This window comes from Leiobunum rupestre, chromosome 2 (genome assembly GCF_980474605.1).
Source record: "Leiobunum rupestre chromosome 2, qqLeiRupe1.1.hap1, whole genome shotgun sequence".
NCBI classification, from domain to species: Eukaryota; Metazoa; Arthropoda; class Arachnida; order Opiliones; family Sclerosomatidae; genus Leiobunum; species Leiobunum rupestre.
In genome coordinates this window covers 10,827,525-10,849,306 of record NC_143385.1, presented here as the reverse complement: position 1 = coordinate 10,849,306, position 21,782 = coordinate 10,827,525, and the positions used below count along the sequence as shown (strand labels likewise).

Genomic DNA, 21,782 nt, shown 5'->3' with positions numbered 1-21,782 from the left:
TACATCTTTTCAGAGCAATCTTAACGATATAGCTACATCTTTTCAGAGCAATCTTAACGATATAACTACATCTTTTCATAGCAATCCTAACGATATAACTACATCTTTTCAGAGCAATCTTAACGATATAACTACATCTTTTTATAGCAATCTTAACGATATAACTACATCTTTTCAGAGCAATCCTAACGATATAACTACATCTTTTCAGAGCAATCTTAACGATATAACTACATCTTTTCATAGCAATCTTAACGATATAACTACATCTTTTCAGAGCAATCTTAACGATATAGCTTCATCTTTTCAGAGCAATCTTAACGATATAACTACATCTTTTCATAGCAATCTTAACGATATAACTACATCTTTTCATAGCAATCCTAACGATATAGTTACATCTCTTTAAAGCATTATTAATGCTATAGTAACATCTTTTTAAAGCATTCTTAACGCTGTAGTTACATCTTATTATAGAATTTCTAACGTTACAGTTGCATCTTTTTAAAAAAATATTTAAAGCTATTATTACATCTTTTTAAAGCATTTTTAAACGCCATAGTTACATCTTTTTAAAGCACTCTTAACACTATAGTTACATCTTTTTATAACATTTTTAACGCCATAGTTACATCTTTTTAAAGCACTCTTAACACTATAGTTACATCTTTTTATAAAATTTTTAACGCCATAGTTACATCTTTTTAAAGCACTCTTAACACTATAGTTACATCTTTTTATAAAAATTTTAACGCCATAGTTACATCTTTTTAAAGCACTCTTAACACTATAGCTACATCTTTTTTAAGCATTTTTAACGCTTTAGTTACATCTTTTATAGTACTCTTAACACTATAGCTACATCTTTTGAAAAAAATCTTAACGGTAAATCTACATCTTATTATGGCATTCTTAACGCTATAGCTTTTTCTTTTTTCTAGCATTCTTAACACTAAAACTGCATACTTTTATAGCATTTTTATCGCTACAATTAAATCTTTTCATAGCGTTCTTACCACTATAATAACATTTTTAACATAATTCTTAACGCTGTAATAGTAGTAAACCATACCAGTAACAATTCGTTAAATTACAATTATTCACATAAACAAAGTAACTCCCAAAAAACTGGTTTTAATTTAACAAAAGACCCCGGTTAAAAAAAACAATATAAACCGTAATTTACTCATTGAATAAACTTGACTATCTTTCTCTTGTGTAAATTTCCAATCGTGCGAAATCTGATGGCGTTGGATGATTGTTTTAGGTCGAAAGTGCAGCGGATGCAATCATAACATAATTATACAACACAATAAAACGACGAAAATAGAATTAGTTAATATCGCTGAACCTGTTTTGGTGGTACCGTGGAAATAATGTAATTACCCATACTCTCGGTGGTGGACTAATTTCTGATCGTCCATTTATAGAAATGGCGGAATTAACGGTAGTTTCGAAGGCGCGCTTAAGATATTTTCCCAAAATACTCGCTGACCTGGTTTTTAAAAATGGCTTTTTCCTGCTTGAACCGAAAAGCCCTAATGGAAAAATTAAAGCACTTTCTTCGAAATGCCCTTGAAGCACACTTGTTTCAAAATCGATCATATAGAATTTTGTGTCTTCGAATTCAGGAATATTTCTAATCGTGTTCAGCTACGTTTAAGGTTAAACTAAAATTCAGATATTAAGCACAATCACTAAGTAATATTACAATATATTTAAATAGTTAAAATTATTTAAAAATATAGTTTAGTAGTAAGAACTATTTAAAAATGTATTTTAGTAGTTAGAACTATTTAAAAATGTATTTTAGTAGTTAGAACTATTTAAAAATGTATTTTAGTAGTTAGAACTATTTAAAAATGTATTTTAGTAGTTAGAACTATTTAAAAATGTATTTTAGTAGTTAGAACTATTTAAAAAGGGTATTCTAGTAATTAGAACTGTTAAGAAAGGTATTTTAGTAGTTAGAAGTACTTGAAAGGGTATTTTAGTAGTTAGAAATATTAAAAAGGGTATTTTAGTAGTTAGAATTATATAAAAATATATTTTAGTAGATAGAACTAATTAAATGGGTATTAAAGTAGTTAAAAGGGGTTTTAGTCGTTAGACATATTTAAAAATAGACTTTAATAGTTAGAATAAGGTATTTTAGTAGTTAGAACTATTTTAAAATGTATTTTAGTAGATAGAACTAATTAAATGTTATTTTAGTAATTAGCACTATTTAAAGTGGTATTTTAGTAATTAGAACTATTTAAAGTGGTATTTTAGTATTTAGAACTATTTAAAGTGGTATTTTAGTAATTAGAACTATTTAAAGTGGTATTTAAGTAATTAGAATTATTTAAAGTGGTATTTTAGTAGTTAGAACTATTTAAATGGGTATTTTGAATAGGTAAAAGTCTATTTTAGTAGTTAGAACTATTTAAAGTGGTATTTTTGTAGTTAGAACTATTTAAATGGGTATTTGAATAGGTAAAAGGGTATTTTAGTAGTTATAACTATTTTAAAATATATTTTAATATTTAGAATAGGGTGTTTTAGTAGTAAGAACTATTTAAAGGGGTATTTTAGTAGTAGGAACTATGTAAAAGGTAATTTTACTAATAAGAACCTTTTAAAAGGGTATTTAGTACTTAGAAATATTTAAAACTGTATTACAAAATGTAACTTAACTCGCACTGCATTTACGAATATTTAAGCTAATAGGGAATATACCTTTTAATAAAATGTGTCCACTACTACAAGTGAGATTTTAAGATGATTATTACACGTAAATAATAGAACTAAACAAGAATTGAGGTTATTAGAACTAAATTTAACATTACCACGTTGACAAAAAATAACTATGTTCGCTTAATACGCATTTAAAATACGCGTTTTTTTCAACAACGGGGTTATCTCTAATTTAAAGTTGCTCTTTTTAAAAATGTATAATCGAATTATATTTTCATAACAACATGTCAAATTTTTAAATTTGATTATGTTATTTCGTAGGTGACTAAAATAAATTTAAAAGATAAGCTAATATTTTATTAATTGGGACCACACGATATTGCACCTTGCGAAAAACTCATCAGAGAGGTTTTGTTAACGCCTAAAAAAATAAAAAATTTAAGTTTTTGTGATTTCTTCCAGTTACTAAAACAGGGTATCTTAATTTGCTCACAAAAACTTAAATAGGTAATGTTTTAAAAATATTGGATTATTCGTATGAAAAAGTTGTGTTTTTTCTAGTTGAATAAATATATAAACCTTTGGCACCTTTGTGCTTGGCTTAAAATGTGTTTTATTAAAGAACCAGAAAAAGCTTTTGTATAATTTTACCATCTTTTTATTTTTCATCTTTATGAAAAATCACTCTTTTCCAACCGAACCAACTTCGTTTGTATGCTTTCAAGTATGTTTTACAACATTATCATTTAATTTTTTCGTTAATTACCAATCGGTCATTAAATAATATTTTCAATATTAATAAATCCTAACTTCATTCATATACCCTGAAGAATTCACCCTTTTATAGCTTTAGATAAAAACACACTGTCAGAGTGGATTCAAACACCCTGTATATTTCCAATACAACCCACCTGATAAATTCCTAGGTAATTAAGTCAACATAGACTTGCAACAAATATTAAATAACTTTAGCCACTATTGTCTACTGCTATGGTGATATTCGTAAAGGATATGTTATTTCGTAGAAAGTGTACATGGAGTTTAACGTGAAGTAGCTCTTTTTTCAATAGATGTCGCTAGCGTCAAAATTGAAAAGGCGGTACTTATAGGTACCTCTCGCGTTGATTGGATCGTCTGTAAATTGGCCAATAACTTAAATTACAGCAATAATGAACAATATTTTTACACGGGTTATATAATTTAGGTTAAAGTCCACCAAATGGAGTATAAGTTTTCTAACTTTAATAATAAAAATAAAAATAATCAGCTAGGCTAATACCCAAGGCACCACCTTAGGCCTAAGTCATCTAGCGACATTTAAAGCCATTAATTCCGGTGGCCGGGTTACAATGCTTAGGAGGGTGGTTGCAAGCCCTGCATGCCACTCGACCCAACAGCTCCCTATACTAACTATTACCTTTAACCTCAACACATTTTTATGGAATGGGGAACTGAAGAGCTCAGGGGAAAACCCCTTAAATCAGTGGGGAGAGAGCTTGCAAACTCAACGCAGAGTTTTCCCCCAGTTCCACAAGCTGGGATCGAACCCGGCTCCTCTTGCTGCGAGGTGAAAGTACTAACCACTCAGCCACCCCACTTTTAATTATCTGCAATGGCTCTCTGACGACGTTATCATTTTGAATTTTAACTTCCTTTGCGATAAATAGATGGCACCACGCTCTCCAGTAAATTCGAGATTTTAGATGAATCAGATAGATTCATGGCCATCTCTAATAACAGGGGCCTTTTCATAATACAGGTGGCAATGATAGAGCCGCCAGTAGTCTTGCTTTAAGAACTACTTCTCGATGTATGTTCATCGTAATAGCGTAACAATAACATGAAGGGGATTTATAAAATAAAAAGTGGTCTTGCCCAACTTGTTAAAATGTTGCTCTTACGTCACGAGACCCAGCTTTATTTGTGTATTCTTCGCACGAGCGATTTGCACGCGCTCTAGAAAAAGCTATATTCCTCGCGACTGTAGCGCGCGCTCGTAGGCTTGTCAAAGTAAGAGACTGTGACGTAAGAGCAACATTTCAACAAGAAGGCCACGTTAGTTTATAAAAAGAACTATTGGTTTCACGTTTTAAAATTTTGTAATCATCCCATCTAAACGAAAACGAAATTGATTCTACTATCTTAGTGCGATTCTTATTTATGTATTCTTCATTTTCTGATATCTTTTACAAAAAGTTGTCGAATATTACAAAATTTAATATGGTTACCTATCCGCAAAAAGCTTCGGAGTAATATGACATCGCTATAAAGCTAATTTCACTTAATATTAATGATTTTATGATTTGATGTTATTTGTCAATGTTTAGCTCGTTTTTAAAAAGAACTAAAAATGTTTTTATTTTACGCTCTAGACCATAGATAAAATAACTTCGTATATAGATAGGAAACTTCAATGGGGCAAACTGACTTTCACCAGATTCCCCTGACATCTAGTGACTGCGCCAGTTGGCTGTGTTCTCAAGAGCGTAGAAAGTATGTAGGAATTAAAGTCGGCGTTTTTGCTAATAAACTTATTTATTTATTTCAAATATACGTGTAAAACAAACTAGAAATCGTTACTGAATGCTATTTCTTTGTGCTTATTTTAAATTTGCTTTCAGTACTTTTAATACATCTAGCTCACTTAAGCCTTTGCAATTGGCATTGCGACATACATTCAGCCAATTTTAGTATCATTTAAATAATTTTTTAACATACCTTAACCTTGGATTAATAACAAAAGCCAAATAATTATAATTCATCATACTTTTTTTATCCTAAGCTCGTATAAGTCGTAACTTATGGAAGCCAGAGATTTTGGATTAAAAATATAAGTTTATATTATTAATCCAAGCTGAAGCATTAAAGCAATGTTTATAGCCGAGGCTTACGCTGAGCTAAGAGTAGTGCGAACTTCACCAAATAATATTATTCGGGTACCGCCACCAGATGTCAGACAAAATTCTGGAGTCGCCTCTACAGCATATAGTTTCCTATCTATATACGAAGTTATTTTATCTATGCTCTAGACTGCCGCGCCACCAGCGGCAATGACGTAAGCTTGACCTTCATGGTAAGGTTATACTTCCTTTAATATTTTTGTAAACATTCCAATTCTTTATTAAAAAGACCCCGAAAGTGAAAAATAACAAATGTTATAGTTAAAAATGTTTACTAGTAGCATAAGTAAAATAATTTTAATAAGTAGGACATTTTCAATTGATTTAATGCTAATATCCTGACCGAATCTTTTTTCAACACTGACAACTCGGACTTGCACAAGAATTGAGGAGCATGTTTGTCGTCCTTGCCAAGACTGCACAATAGGTTTGAAAATCAGTTCAGTGAGAATTTTCCTAATTGACATATTTATTGTTATTAATGTACTTATGCTAGTAGTAAGTTTTGAATATTTACGATATTTAGGATGCGATGTTCCTCATAAGTCTTCACTCAGAGCAGTCTAGAGCTCGGGGAAATGGATAAATTAACCGGCAAAATTTCAATTAATCATAAATAATTCGATTAACTGTTTATTTATGGATATTATTCGCGACTATTATACGATTTAATATGCAACAAATAAGTTTTTATTCGGATAATTTTCGGATATGGATATAAAAGAAATGAAAGAAAAATTTCGTATCCGAACGCCGAGACCTAGAAGCTACAGGAAACTATAAATAAATCATTGATATTGGTTTTAATAACTAATAAACAAATACCGTACGTACAAGATTGGTTTTGTCAAACTGGGTGTCCAAAGTTGGTAACACCGTTTCAAAGCAATGAAAATATAGAAAACCCAATAACTATGAACTCTATAGGACTTGTGATATCCCTTTACTAGTTATAATTCGTTCAGTACGCGAATGAGTATTGATTTTTATGACTATAACAAAACGCCATTGAAATACGAATACTATTATTAAGGTTTGTCATCAAGGAAACAAATGTAATTTTTTTTAGCTTTTGTTGCAAATATATTCTGATAAATAGATCATAAATTTAACATAAATAATTTTATAAGCGTAATATATCAATAACAGGTTTTTGTCTAAGTAGATTAAAAATCACACACATGTTTAGGAGTTTTAAAATATGATAGGTCAATTTAAGACGTTGCCTAAGCCTAAAAATAACTCTGCTTACAAATAAAGCCAGATTCTGTCAACGTATTTTGCACTTTGAACCCTCAACCCATTATGTTGCTTTCTGTGTTACACATGCAGCCAATCACGACGCTATCTCTGTAGTCGGTTTTTGCGCTAGTTTGTGTTCACCAAAGGGTGATTACGTCACTCTGTGAGTAGCTCTCATGGACTTAATGTGTGATATACAGGAACCAAAGGTAGACGGATAAAATTAAATTACATTACCTTACATTACGTTACGTTACATTACATTACGTTACATTACGTTACATTACGTTACAATACGTTACATTACGTTACAATACGTTACGTTACATTACGTTACATTACGTTACGTTACATTACGTTACATTACATTACATTACGTTACGTTACGTTACCTTACGTTACATTACGTTTCATTACTTTGCATTACGTTACATTACATTACATTACGTTTCATTACTTTGCATTACATTACATTACATTACATTACATTACATTATAGAAAATAGTATAAAATGAGTATAAGACGAATGTTTTATAAAAAAAACCGTTTCTCAAAATAAAATGATTTTAGTATGGTTGTAGGTGAAAATAATAGTTTAAAAATTTATTGAATACATTTATTCGAGAAAAAAATACATACGTACATGCAGTAGTCTCATTAACCCCAACGGGTTTTTATTATTTGAATTACACAAAGTAGCCATAACGAAGGCAATTAAAAAAACTTACTCACTAAACTATGCGTAGTATGCCTTGTCCTTACACGATTTTGTCTAGAGCTCGGGGAAATGGATAAATTAACCAGCAAAATTTCAATTAATCATATAAAATTCGATTAACGGTTTATTTATGGATATTATTCGGGACTATTATACGATTTAATATGCAACAAATAAGTTTTATTCGGATAATTTTCGGATATGGATGTAAAAGAAATTAACGGAAAATTTCTAATTTTGTCTTCTAACTTCTTATATTTAATTTACACAAACTTAAGTTTTCTTTCAGAAAATATACTACCTTAAGCATTTTTACATTTTAAGATAAAACCTTTTTAAAATTAAAACACAGTGAAACCGAATATTTCAATTAAAATTGCAGATATTCGTTGTCAGCTTTATTAGGAACCACCGACAACACGAACACCATATAAGATATAGCACCACCGAAAATTCCCGTCACAAATGTCATATCAATAGAGTAACACTTCAAAAACTTTATATTAATGGGAGCCGAGTTCACTTGGTGCCAGATTAACGAGTATTTCAGTGGCCTCTTCAGTGAACCTTTGAAACTATAACATCGTAAGAAACGCTTGTTTAGTGCTGAATGCAGGATTGAAGTGCAATCGCTCAAAAGAGCCAGTGATACCATCAACACACTGCCGGTGAATAACGGAAGTACCAACTGCGTGATAGTAAACAAAACGTCGGTTCTCGAGGCGTTCGAGTCTTTTACCAACGCGGCTAAATTGAGACAAAAGGTGCCAACCCACTCCACTATCCACACAAAAATAACCCATTGGAAAGTTGAATCTAATTTTTCCACGGTTAACAATATATTTGTGTGCATTTTTGCAAATTCGAATAAATGGCAACGTCCTGTACTTAAGTCATTCGCTATATCCCTTACTCTCAATCTCAAATATTCTGTGGTATAAACCAGCAAAACTTGCAACAAATACTTAATTAAGAGCACGTAATTGTAACAAACACTGTCTATTCCTATGATGATGTAGGCAATGAATAAATTATCACGAAGAAAAGCTGAGTTGAAGAAAACGGTTTCCATGTAAAAACTCACATTATGGACCTCAAATAGGCGAATCGTTCCGAGGATAGATACTAACAGGTAGAGGGCTAAAATCATCAAAGTAGAAAATTGAATTATCGGTGTTGACGGGTTGTGACTGGGCTGTTCATCATTGCGAAGGGAAGAGATTATTAGGCACGACTGGCTTACTAAATTAATGTAAAAAACCGTCAGGTTGATTAGATATGTGATAGTCGTCATTTCAATTGCGAAAAGAAATTGATACACAACAGTTACGTTAGATCTTGGTTTTAAAACGTCTCTAATTACTATATAGACTGTGTAAAGGAAGTAACAGTTAATTACTATTAATGTTAATATTGTTCTTTTGATTTTTCCCTTTTCAGAATTTTTCAGAATTTTGTTTCCTAAACCGAAGACTTCTAATAAATGAAGAACAAATTTAAAACAGCAATTACTGTTATTGTCGAGCTGGCTGTTCAACGGCATTTGAAACGCAGTCTTTTGTCTTAAGCCTTGGCGAAGAAAAGGACTCCACGTTCTGGTACACTTTTTGAAGCAAATCCTAAAAATTAGACTAACAGCTGGATACAAAGTAAAAATGCAAAAATATTATAAGGTGTCTTTATCAGAATGACGATTATATCAAATGTCGTGCCGAACAAAAACGATTTAAATAAAATCTAAGCATAATAGATCAATAGCAATTTTTTTTTCAATCAATAAAGAGTATTAGAGACCTTAAGATCACAAAATAACGTAGGTAAGCGACTAGAATATCATTGCTAATGCTTGAGCCTAACTAACTTTTAACTTCACAAGCGTTAGTATTAAATATTCTGGGAAAAAAACCTAGCAATCTTGGCGAATTCTCTAAACGTATTTGTCTTTTTTTTTAACCTCTCTTTTATTGTGCTGTGTTGAAAGCAAAGCACGAAATGTATATATTAAAACCTTTATTTCTCTGTTAGTGACAATACATTGTAAAACAACTAGATATTAAAGCTAATGTTTTTGCAACCCTCTTGGGCGTGAATGAAAACTTTGACTTCAATATTCAATATTTATCTGAGGGCTTATCTTCAGTAACTAATACGGGTACCTAACAACACACTTTACTCTTTCAATCTGCTCTGTTCAATGAAACAGTAATTGTATCAACGTTAATGTGACGTTGTCTGCATGTAAGGTGTTACTTTCTCTGAGTATTCAATGGTGCTATGTACCTTATAATTAGATTTAAAGAAGTACGTACAATTACTTGAATCTATCTCTATTTAGTATATCCTATCACCTTCCTACTACCGGTGATAAAAACCACATACTTTTAAGTTTAAAACACCTACAATAATGTTGAGCACTTGGTTTGGAAATATTTTTACACATAATTTATGTAATGTATACAGGTTGTTAACTGGAAAATATCCAGGAATAATAGCTACCTATAAATGTTTTTATTTTGAAATACAATTTGTTCTGGTAAACTGGAGAGAGGAAGAAACAGGCCCCGTCATCATTGGCCAATAAACATTTCTATGACCTTGAATAATGTCTCCAAGATCATCGGAAATCTATCTCGTTAACCGCTAGGTTCAAATACTCAGTTAAAAGATTAAAGATTGGACGAATAATTACTGGACTCGAAACCTAAGCAAAATCCACAGTTTCACAATTTGCATCGCCCGTCAACGCTAGTACCGAGAGAGTCGCGAAATATTTATATCCAAATACAAAATAGATAGGTTTAAATAGATTATAAATTTAAAAATGCCTAGTCAAAATGGAAATAAAGGTGTAAGCTTTGACGACAGTCACGACAGTGACGAGCTAAGAACGCTAGGCCTAACGTTGTCCGCCAATATTGAGCACGTGTTTAGTATTTGGAGAGAAATCTTTCCAATACTTGACACTACGGCGCTACAAGCGGCGCTGCCGTAAAAGCACCAATCGCGGCCATTAGGTTTCGGGTTCAGTAATTATTCGTATAAGATTAAAGTGTACGCTATCACATTTTAGGAACCAGACTTTGAAATAGCGGGAGTCTTGGGGCCAATGGCTCTTACAAAAAATCAGGTGGCCCTTAAAATAAATCATTCAAAAGGGGGTTGCGGGGCACCGGGGCTCCCAAATTAAATAAAAAATATATATTACAAATATCATGGACATTTCTGGAAATTAATTTTTTTACGGCTCTTCCGAACCCCCCTTGGGTCAGTGGCCCTCAATAAAAATAAAGTTATGAAGGGGGGGGGGGGGAGCCCGTAGGACCCCTGTTAAAAATATCACTATTTCCAAGTCTGTTATGAACAACTAGGGTTGGACTAAGAAGGCGGTGAAATAAGCACGAAAATCGAGATAACGCTGAAATGTTAATAATATAAAATATAAATAAAGAAAGCTGTAAATAAAATAATGAAAAAGGAATATCCGACACTACTCGTTGCGATAAACCAGTTTTACGTAAAAAATATATTGTGGAATAAAATAATAAGAACTTCAAAACGGGAAAAAAAACTAGTTTTCGATTAGTAATAGTGACATCTATCGTAGAAATTGCTCATTTCAACGTTTTTTAAAAATAATATAAACATGGCTGGAAATCTAAAATAAATTTGAATTTTAACTTTAAATTATTTTAAATTTTATTTTTCCTAAATTAAGAAGAAGATTTTTGATTTTGCATTTCAAAGAACAGATGTCACTCTATTCGTCTAGTAAGACTTCGTTTTGTTTGGCGTTTTTTCGTTCTTGTGTAAAATTTTACGAAAGATAGTAACAAAAACATATACTTTATAAACGAATGGTGAAACAAAAAACAAAATTTGTACAAAAACGTAATTTTATTAACGAAATTTAAAACATATTACAAAAAATATCTTCTATATTACAATTATATTGTTTAACGATCATAATAAATATTTAAAAGTGAGATAAGCCCAATTAGATTTTTTTACGTTATACCATATGTAAAATAAAAACAAAAAGTATGACACTGAATGTTGTTTTAATGCTAATTTTATGACCGGACCTTTTTTTGAAACCCAAAAAATGAACTTGCAATTGCATTACAATGACTAATATAATATCGTCCTTGGGGAGTGAAGTTTGCCTTGGATTTTAGCCAATAACACAGTTCATTTTTTCTGGAAATACGACATTTAAATGTTTAGTGATTTTATGTAGTTGGGAATTTTTAAACAATGTTTAAAAATTTACGAAACGTAATTAATGAAAATGTGAATCCTTTGTAGCCTCTTCCTCTAGTATAGAGGAAAGATGCTGTTATTTTCGCTTCTGGTGAATGCGGTCAGGGCCGGCGTTAGGGGGGGGGGGGGGTAAGCGGGGAAAAAGTACCCCGGGCCCGGGCCTCCGAAAGGGGCCCGCCGGAACGGTTGCCTAACTAAAACTATCTGACTATTTCCAAAAAAACTAATTTTGGAGTAAAAATTATCGGGGGCCCGAAAAACCTAGCGCCAGCCCTGAATGCGGTGGTGGCGGTGAGGTCAAAGGTGAATAATACAGTCGAAGCTATAGGTTCGTATAATCTATAGCTCCGTATAGGTCACCGGGAATTGACGAATTCTCTTCAACGGCACTCGATAGAAGTTTAATTCAGGCGTCATTCAATTGGTATTAGTTATCTCTATCTACCTATGCCAGTGCTGAGCCACGGGTTTTAATCAAGGGTGTAACTTCAGGAGTGCTAGGAGGAAGAGGCTACTATTGTGACTGTGCCATCTTGTTATTTCTATCACGAATGTATTCATTTTTAGCAAGAATATCGAACTGCATTAGGTTGTCGCGGGGATGCTTCAATTTTAACGATAAGCTAGAGATCGGCGTTTGAATAAGAAATTATCCAATTATTTACTTTTATTCATAACCGCAAATTATCCAAAACATATACGAAAAAAACCGATTATTTTTGCATGTTAAATCGTTGTTTATTCGAATAAAATGTTCATAAAAAACAATTAACCCAACTTTTTATGGTTAATCGAAATTTTACCGGTTAATTTATTCGTTCCGCCGACCTCTACGATAAACAACAAAACAATCTTGAAAGCCTGGTCATTTTTATTGCCAAGGTTTAGCTCGAAATTATTCCATTATTTCATCAACTGAACCATTCGTACCAGAACATAAAGAAATTATATGGTAACTTATAATATCTCAGCGATAACAATTATTATTAGACAATATAAATACTAGTATAATTCTAGATATGATTCTAGCATTTAAAGTAAGTAATCAACATTTGTTTGTTTAAAAATTTAACAATTATACTAAATTTTGTTTCAATGCAAAATTTAAACAAATTTGAACGAACAAGAAATTTAACCATTTCGAAAGAGAATAAATAGTTTTACTATGACACATATAAGTGTAACCGAATCTGAAGGTGACACCAGGTACGATCTGCATCCATCTGACTACCGTTTTGATGATACTGGAGCCCAATATACAATTAATAAAATAACAAAGCTAATGAAGATAAGAAAAAAATCCAACACCTATAAATCAACTTGGTGTAAATCGCCAAATAATATATGGAGATTTCCATTGTAATTATTATTACATTTATTCTAATTTATTTTATAATTATATTTAATATATGAGAAGTTATTCTAAGGAAATAAAATGAGAAATTTTCATAATGTAGTCGTTAGCAGTAAAGGATGAACACATTAAATATTTTATCTAAGAGGAATAATAGCCTGCAGGATTCACCAACTACTTCTGTAGTCCTTAGTTCTCCAGGTTTTGGTGATGATTGTGTTTGGCGCGGCCACTTATGACTTTCCCCCTTTATTCCCCATTCTTCATATTCGCCGACCAAATACCGGGCTATGAGTCCTTTACGCTTAGGAACGGATGTTATGGCTAATAATATGAAAGAAGGGGTTTTATTGATAAATTACAAGCATGATCTCTAAGCGCGAACGGGACAATTGCTCATTAAAAAGTTTGACAGCTAAGCCTTTGCCATTGAAAAGAAAAAGGTCGTTGATTGCTAATTTAATTTTTGAAAACAAACCAGGTAAAGCTATCTACAACAATGTGCTTTGTTATATTTAATCGTATTTCGCAATATTCTAAGGTGCTAGATCAATTTTGTAGAATAGAAACGTAAAAAACACTATAGCCCTTTAGTCCGATGATAAATCAATGATAAACTGTAAAATTAATCTTGGGAAAATAGCAATAGTTCTTTTTAAAAAATAACCTTGGCCATCTTGTTGAAATGTTGCCTCCTCGCTTCAGCTGTGGGTACGTTTTCTCTCCCACTAAAGAGTTTATGAACTCATTCTTAGGCATTGGCTGAACTATTCCAGGGCAACATTTCAACAAGTTGGGCAAGCGTAAAGACATTGTATAAAATCAACTATTGGTATCATAATAAACCATCGACTCAATGGACCTAAAAGTCTCAAACCTGCTACAAAATTAGTGGTTCCCATTTCTAACTGTTAAGGAATATCTAGTGTCTGATACTCATAACAGCAAAAACAAACTCTAGGAGTTAAATTAATAGTCTCTGAATTTGAAATGTGATGTAACCGAAAAAAACTTCATTTGTTGCTAATGTTCATTGAAGCTCGACCATGAGTAAAAACGTAAATGGTGGCTCTTCATTGCCACCTGTTTTATGAAGAGACCCCTGTTATTAGAGATGGCCATGAATCTATCGAAAAACGCGACTTTACTGGTGAGCGTGCTGCCATCTTTTTGGAAAAGGAAGCTAAAATTCAAAATAGCCAAATGATAAAGTCGTCTAAGAACCATTGTAGATAACTAAAGTGAGACAATTTAAACTCTGTTTAGTGGACATACGCCTTAATTATATATCCCATGTAAAAATATTGTTAATAATGGATGTAATTAATGTTATTGGCCAATTTACGAACTATCCAATCAAAGCGAGGAGTACCTATAAGTACCACCTTTTTTATTTCGATGCTAGCGACATCTTTTGAAAAAGAGCTACTTCACGTCGAACCACCACTTGCTTTAAATTTGCGCCAGTTAAATGTATTTTTCCTCATTGGTGTATATTTCTAGTGCATGACACAAAATTAATTTGGTTTATCTAACGACATTAAACGAACGAATATCAGTCTCACCATCTAAGTAAACTATTTTTCATGTTAATCGACTGATATTAAAAATTAAGTACGTCAGTCTTGCGAAGTTAACACTAGTTATACGCTGCTTTATAAAGCGGCTAAACAAATGGGAAATTAAAAAAAGACTGAGGATACCTACCTCGGTTTAGTTAGTGACGTTAAAAATTTAATATTAGTTTACCTATGACGATGACAAACATGTAGCCTTGTCGGCATAGCGCCGGCATGCACTTTTTCGCTAAATGAGCTTATATTTTTACGATATAACATCCATTCCACTCGTTGCTATCAATTATTTCGACTAACTGATGAATTGATAACTGATGATCTAGGATAGTAAACTTGCCAACAATAAACATGAAAAGTTGATGAGCCTACTTTTCTAAGTAAGAATCAAGCAATTTGAAAGCTTTAGTCCCATTCGACCGAAGGCGGTTTTTGAGGTGTCCCATTCGACCGAATTCCGCCGAAACGTGCGGTTTTTATGTGTCCCATTCGACCGAACGCTTTTATGTGTCCCATTCGACCGAACGCTGCTATATAAATTGGCTTTTGCTATGTTTTAAATTTAGTTACTGAAATAGTAAACTTAACCAACTTTAACCTAACCTAACCTAACCTAACCTAACCTAACCTAAACATGGATCTTCGATAGTACATACCTTATAAATAAAATACCAAATCACCCCGCCAATTGGGCTACATTTTAAATTGTTTTCGGTCGAATGGGATTTGGTCGAATGGGATTTCGGTCGAATGGGATTTCGGTCGAATGGGAATAAACGATTTGAAAAGAGTTAAACCGTGTAAAAAGAATCTTAAGCAACGAGGCCTTTACGATGATAAAACAACGGTTTATTGAAACGTAAGAAATGAGTATTTACATAAAATGAAAGATGAGCGGTAAAACATCTAGAAAACGTTAAAAACATGTGGACGCGAGACTGTAATTTATCAAGGAAGTGTCTCGCGGCTTCTATACATAAATACACGTTTTCGATCGAATAAAAATGAACTGTCCTCAAATCCCATAATTGGACATTTCGAATAAACTTATTACAGAAATTTCACACTTTACAAGGGAAAAATAACACTAATTACTAATAGGCGTATGTCGAACCCGCTCCGTAATTAAAACCCCCTAAATTGTGACCAATTCCGCCGTAGGAGCTGTAATCGCCGTACCCTCCGTAACCGTTATTGTAACCAGCTCCGTAACCAGCTCCGTAATTCGGGTACGCCCCATACCCGGCCCCGTAGCCTCCGTAATTACCGTAATTGCCGTAATTACCATAGCCTCCGTAAGCCCCGTAAGGGTTATATCCGTAACCCGCGTGACCATATCCGTTTTGACCGTAGGCTCCTGGTTGGTAACCCGTTTGACCGTAACCGCTTTGACCATAGCCGTATCCACTATGCTGCGGAGGTGGTGGGTAATTGGAACTCGCTCCGTGAGACCCTGTGTGGGGTCGAGGAGGCCCGTGATAATGTGGAGTTGATTGTTGCTGTCCTTGACCTCCAGTGTGAATGCTTCAAGAAATAAACAAAACCAATTAGCCAGGATTTTGGAGACAAGGAAAATAATATTGATCTAAAATAAAAGATTTAAAATTTTGTCGCGTACAACACATCATAATTATACAGTCAATTATTATTATAGTGAACATTTCAGACAGAAAACCCAACAATACATCCTAGATCATTAGAAAACGCAACAGTGGTTAAGAATTTCACTAAAAATTCTTATATATAAGGCCAATTAATTAGTTATTATCATCAATTTGAAGGAAGTAAGGTAAATATTGTTTTAAATTAAATCTATATATGTAATGGTGTGGACTCAATGGTTATATTTTATTATAAACAAATAAATCGCTGTCGAGGAAATTTTCTCGTATCACCAAAGGAAATTAGAAAAATAATTGAGTGTATCTTTAAAAAAATGTGGTTTAGTTTTTACGTATTGTGATCACGTCTTCTTTAAGCGGAAATCAAAATTGAGGTGATTTTATAAATCCGACCTTTTCTTTAGTTCCGTAGATTCCTAGCGCAATAAGCGCCGCGAGACAAATATGAAGAACAGTTTTCAATGCTAGAGGTGTTTAATATTAGAAACTTCAATTAAGAGGTTTACTTTGAGCAGGATGTTTGCTGAATATTAAGTGTGATGTGATGAAACTACCAACTGGAAAAGCAAACCTTAAATTTAACATTAAAACTAGTCTTGATCCAATGATCCAAAAAAAAACAAGGACATCATTTAAAGATGCTAAATGTCGGATCTGTTGGAATTTAATAAAAGCCCGAGAGAAGCTCTAAATAAGTAATCATTTATAACGACCTCGATTTTGAGAACCTCTTCGTGTCATATAAAATGTGTGTTTTGTCTAGTCTATCACTAATTATAATTATTTATGTTTATTGAATACTAAGAACCTATGTCCCCAGGTGTAACAATGGTAATGCAAACAAATGCGTAACTATTTTATTTATCCTTAGGTAAAACGATGTAAACTTAAATAATATATACGTAACTCACGATACCGGAACAATAATAAAACGGAATAGAAACATAATTAGCAACAGGTTCTACAGGATGACACATATTGCTTTGTTAAAAATTATGGATCAATTAACGTTGTTATATATTCTAATTTTAAGGAAAAATGATAAGCTAATATTAAAATATAACAAAAACGTTTGTAACAGAACTTTGCGTATCTTTGTACCACCCAAGTCACTGAATAGTTTAGGGCAGCGGTTCCCAAAAGGTGTTCCGCGGAACCCAGATCACAGGAGTTCCAAGAATTCGCAGCGCGACCATCTTTGTTTGTGTCAAGAGTCTTTTAAGATAAGTAAAAAAATTTGTTGGGGATAGAATGTTTCTTGCTTAAGCTAAAGAAACATCATGGTGTTAAGACTCAGCCTTCAAAATAAGTATTAACTAGGCAGATGATATACTAGAAATGAAATGTATCTTTTTATATTATCTATTGGCAATTTTAACTTAATCTTCGTCCACGCCTAGAAAAACTCCAATTGGAACAAAAGGAGTAAAATAATATTCCCGAGGTAGAACATTATTCTCAATGATGCTTGACCCACAGTCTTCGTTTATATTTCAATACTTCTTATCTTAACAAAGTCTAAGGAAAAATTTGCCTCGCAAAATTTACCTCGATAAAAATGGCTTATTGTTGTTAAGTATTATTCAAATATTCTACCTAAATAGATAGCTTTTGTGATTTGCAATAAAAGCATACTTTCCCTCCTTGAAAATAAACTTTCCCCGTGAGATCATTTTATCTGTTTAACCCTGTTATTAGGAAAGCCGTATCGTCAGGATGCTACAATGAACAATTCGAGTTTCTTTTTCATGACTTTTAGAACGTGAAAGTCGGTATCAGAAGAAGAAAAAAATTTCATCGAAGAAGGAAAAGAAGTAGTGTTCATAGTCGGCGACAGATGGACGAAATATTGGAGTTCATGGAGTGGAACGTCCCAAGGCCTAGTTCAATCATCTTTTTAAATTTATGTTTCTGCGAATTATCGCGCCGATGGACGCGCTTCGTCGAATTGGGCATAAACAAAAACGACCTATTTATTGAGTGATGAAACACGAATTGGGAACAAAAACCGAGGATTCGAATAGAAACCATCCGAGAATAACCACATTCGCGCTCATTTTCCGAATTAATTTCATTTATTTTTCTGTTTCGCTACCAACGTCAGGAAAAAATGGAGGAGAGATTCAGGCCGAATATAGAGTAGAGATCAATTTTTAGTTTAATTCATGCATTTAATAAGAGTAAACGTTAATTTAAATATAATTTGCATAATTTTGACATACATTTGTAATTTTTTAGAGCGCGGTTACGGGAATCGTATCGGCTTTAATTGACCCTGTATTTTTATGTTCTTAATAATCAGTTCAAGACATTGGGAAAGTATTTTTTAACTTGATCGGATGCGCACATGTGTTTTTTTTGTTCCGCGATTGCTTAAGTTACTACTGACTACACTCTTAATTATATATAGATTATCTATTATAACCTATTTATAAACAATGTAATTGCTCTTAGGCGCTATTGTTACGACTGACCTGCAGAAACTTAATCCAAGAAAGCCTTTTTTCATATCTCACTATGGTTGGGCATTATCACGCTAATCTGAGATTTCAGATTAAATCAAGCAACGCTTATCCTACTTTTACTTTACATGGATAGTATTCTTCTAACGCCATACGCCAATGAAATGTTTAACTTGCTGGTGTTACACCTACACCCAATACTTTAAAACTATTGATCAATAAGTTAATTTTAAAGACTTTCAAGTCTGTTCCTCAATTTCGAATTAAACATTTTGTCCCCACTTGCATATATATTTTTCAATTTCTCTTTAAATTTTCCAAACAATTTCTTAAGAATAAAATAAATCTGATATTAGATTAAAAAAGAATGATTTTTCGATTAAAATAGATAACACTAACAATAATATAATGAGAATAGTCGACCCGGAGCAAACTTCAGATACAGCTTCCATTATTAGCGCATGCTGCCCTTGGGTTGATGTATGGTAAATTACATTTCGTGTTTCGATAATAAGCCACCGTATAGCCCGAAGCTATAATCCGTAATGATATAATCAGTTTGCCAGCACAATGGCCCGCTTATAAAAGGGTCATTATTACTTACACGGAATTATCAATGTCGCCCCGATGAAATTTTGACATTAATTCAAATTCACAAATTTATTTTGTTTAGTCTCACGAATCTTTACATTCGTGACTCATACTTCTTTCTGAGCATTTAGACAGGCTTATATTACCTTTCATTTCCTTATCTATTTAGGGTATAATGTTTTTGTCTTTTCCAAGATATAGATATTTTATTACTGATCAATGAAAATTGCGAAATTTTTAATCACGATTCGTTATAGACCTGTTGGGATCGTTATATTTCACATCATTGGTATATTACAAATTCAAGTTTTAAATAAAAGATAACTATCTTTGCAGTCAATAAGGGTTTATATGTAAACAAACACTAATTGATATCTGATCTGGTCACTCAATATTTATTACGATCTATAATTTCTATTTCACAAGAAGAAAACGTTTAAACACTTTCCGGGCGATATGAAAACCCATACCCTGCTTTGAAAATTGTTTTCTTCTATCTCTACATGACTTTGACAGCTTAAGATAGTTATATAGAATAAAATTAACATAACCGACAAAACTATTAACTTTGAAGAAGTATGAATATGACATTTAAGGGTGACATGGCCAATCTAATATACCGCAAACAATAACTACACTCGCATTTTGAGCAGGCTGAGCAGCGAATAATTTAAGAAAAATATATTAGTACTTATAAAATTTTCCAACGAGGGTGTAACATTTCCCCAAATATCGTAAATATTTGGAAATTTCCCTCCCAATAGACGTTCTATAACAAATCCATGACAACAAATTCTGGATTTTCAAGAATCGTAAAAACGGTTAAATGCCCCCCATTATTATCTTCGCTATAGTGACATTTATATTTCAAATATAGAAGACGTAATTAGGGTGACAAGGAGATGTTAGGCACTTACTGAATAACTTGCGGTTTTTTCTTGGAGGAGCTTGTTTGTCCATTGCTGGCACTTTGCGCCGCCTTAAGTTCGTTCTGATCCATGACCGGCAGTTTGTTCATGATGTTCTTGGACAGACCTCCACCTCCGAGGAGTCCCGCGAGGGGTCCCCCGCCTCCACCTCCTCCGCCGCCGCCGCCTCCGCCTCCGCCTCCTCCGAGAAGGCTTTTCCCGCCCATTCCTTTATGTAAACCAGCTCCTAGAAGCGCCAAGGCCGCGTACTTGTAGGCCTTCTTAAAGGCTTGAGATTGTTCCACCAACAGTGAGCTAAGCACTATGGTGACAAGAGCGACGGCAACATAGTTTCTGGACCTCATATCTGCAAAATCAAACAAAGAAAATTTATAAGTATCGCGTTTAGTTTTAGCCGATTGTTCAAAATAACGTAATTGCACATTTACAAACAGCTACATGAATTATGAATGAATTATCATCGATAAGAGATACTATTTAGAATTTGGTTTAAGCTACAAGAAAATGCTAGTTTGTCTTTCAACAAATTTGTTTAATTTAATCATAGTTTTAATGATTGTTTTTTAATAAATTATGAATATCTTTAATATATTATTATATGTAACAGAAATAGCTGCTTGAAAAATAACTGGACGTAAAATTAAATTTATGAAATTTGACGGATATTCTTCACTATTGGCAATGAATATCTTCGTTGAAATCATCCTGAGATAAAATAATATGAAGCTTTCTGTCATAGAATTATTAAAGATATCATTGTGAGTTCCGATATTTAATACGAAAACAATCAGACAAATTAAATTTATTGATTTAAGTTAATTTGAAATTAAGAAATTCGATAACACAATCACACCACGATGTAAAATATCCGAAGAAAATTGTAATCCATTGAAAGCGATAAATATTCCGAAACCGTTAGTCCTAGAGAAGAATCCCATGCTAGCTAGGAATGGGAAACAGAGAAAACGCAATCGAGTCAGTACTTGCCTGTGGGGAACGACTATCGCGGCGAATAATCCTTCTGCGACGACAAATCTGATTGTTGTGACCTTGTAAAAAGGATCCGCTCGCTTTAAATACGTCGATATGAGAACAGTGGGCTAGAAAGGCACTTTTTACTCTCCCAAAAAAAGGATGAGTTCCCGCGCGACCCGCCCCGGTTTCGAGTTCCCCTTTCGCGTTTCGGACACCCCCCTTCAGACGTCGAGACGGTCGCGTTTCCCCATGACCACTCTCAGCCCCCCCCCCATTTACACCCCTCAAGCGCTCCCCCTATCAGCGAAATTTTATAACAAAATAATAATTTACCCATTGTGACTAAAGGAAGTTACAGTGCATCGATGATTCTAGGTGAATCCAAGACTAGCGTGACGAGGACTTTCTTATTCCAGAAACCCTAGTTGGTACCAACCCTCCCCCCCCCCTCGTTTTCGTTTACCCGGCTATCACG

At 33.2% G+C, this 21,782-nt stretch overlaps 1 protein-coding gene across 1 annotated transcript; it reads right to left on the bottom strand.

The window, feature by feature from the left end:
- Positions 1-15,617: 15,617 nt before the first annotated feature.
- Positions 15,618-20,439, bottom strand: LOC149956090 (uncharacterized). Its single transcript, XM_090164616.1, has 2 exons — positions 20,321-20,439; positions 15,618-16,252 (listed from the first exon to the last, which is right to left on the bottom strand). Exons 1-2 carry the CDS (start codon positions 20,419-20,421, stop codon positions 15,823-15,825), a joined length of 531 nt encoding a protein of 176 aa, XP_090020742.1. The 5' UTR covers positions 20,422-20,439; the 3' UTR covers positions 15,618-15,822.
- Positions 20,440-21,782: the final 1,343 nt, after the last annotated feature.